Source organism: Eimeria mitis, genomic scaffold (genome assembly GCF_000499745.2).
Source record: "Eimeria mitis Houghton genomic scaffold, Emh_scaff3126, whole genome shotgun sequence".
In the NCBI taxonomy this organism is placed as follows: Eukaryota; Apicomplexa; class Conoidasida; order Eucoccidiorida; family Eimeriidae; genus Eimeria; species Eimeria mitis.
In genome coordinates, this window is record NW_013571470.1 from 2,369 (window position 1) to 3,595 (window position 1,227).

The 1,227-nt window shown below is 56.7% G+C and overlaps 1 protein-coding gene across 1 annotated transcript in view; it reads right to left on the reverse strand.

The window, feature by feature from the left end:
* EMH_0062490 (uncharacterized protein) overlaps window positions 1-503 on the reverse strand; it is a gene marked incomplete at both ends in the record, with an annotated part of 2,623 nt that extends 2,120 nt beyond the window's left edge. Inside the window, 2 exons of the mRNA XM_013498038.1 lie at window positions 179-308; window positions 399-503. Coding sequence (XP_013353492.1) covers window positions 179-308; window positions 399-503 — 235 coding nt within the window. The remainder of the gene's footprint in view (window positions 1-178; window positions 309-398) is intronic.
* Between the last annotated feature and the right edge of the window lie 724 nt (window positions 504-1,227).

Sequence of the window (1,227 nt, forward strand, 5' to 3'; positions counted from 1 at the left end):
CCCTCTCTTGCAGCCAGAGCCGTGACGGGCGATTTGCTTGAGTGGAATTTGAGGGTTTGTGAGCTGTCGCTGCAGTCGGCTTTGAATACGCGCGTTCCCTCTGCTAGCAGACAGCTGCTGCTGAGCTGCTGCTGCTGCTGCTGCTGCTGCAGCTGCTGCTGCAGCTGCTGCTGTTTACGTTTGGTGCCGCGCTCCAGCGCAGCCTCAAAGCTCTTCCCCTCTCCCTCCTCTTCTCCATCCAACTCTGCTTCTTCCTCTGCATCGTTGCTGCTGCTGCTGCTGCTGTTGTTGCTGCTGCTGCGTTGCTTCTGTGGGAGGAAGCAGCAACACTGCACGGGCCCATTCAAGCTGCCTATACACTCCAAACTAAACGAATGCTGCAGCCGGCGGGACCCTACTAGCGGCCCCCCGCAGCACAGGGGATCTGCTGCTGCTGCTGCTGCTGCTGCTCCTGCTGAGCTTATCACCAGCGGCTGGTACCGCCCGCCTGCAGACCGAGGCATCGTCGCCTGCTGCTGCTGCTGCTGCTGCTGCTGCTATTTCTGCTGCTGCTCCTGCTGCTACTCCTACTACTGCTACTGCTATCAATGCTGGTGGTGGTGGTGGTGCTGCTGCTGCTGCTGCTTCTGCTGCTGTTCATGCTGCTGTTCATGCTGCTGTTGGTGCTGCTGTTGCTGCTGCTGCTCCTTCTGTTGCCGCTTCTCCGCACATCGGCGGTTGTTCTGCTGCTGCTGTTGCTGCCGTTGCTGCTGTTGCTGCTGCTGCTGCTGCTGTTTCTGCTGCTACTATCTGTGGCTGCTGCTGCTGCTACTGCTGCTGCTGCTTATGCGGGTCCTTCCCTCGAGGCGCTGCAGTCCTCGCAGCGGCAGCTGCAGCAGCCCGATCGGTAAACCCTAAACCCTAAACCCTAAACCCTCAACTCTAAACCCTCTACTATGAAGTTTCAGTAATTTTAAAACTGCGAAGGCCGAGATAACGCCAACAAAAACCCTCAACCAGAGAAGAGTGTGGGGCGGACTCAACGCATGCAGCAGCAGCAGCAGCAGCAGCAGCAGCAACTGCAGCAGCAGCAGCAGCAGCAAGAGCAGTGTCTTCTACGCTCTCATTGAAATTTCATTGCATTTATTTTGTATTTTTTTTATTTAATTTCCGAGTCTTTACAGCCAAGGGCAGCGGCTTGTGTTGCTGCTGTTTGCTGCCGTTGCTGCCGTTGCTGCTGCTGCTGCT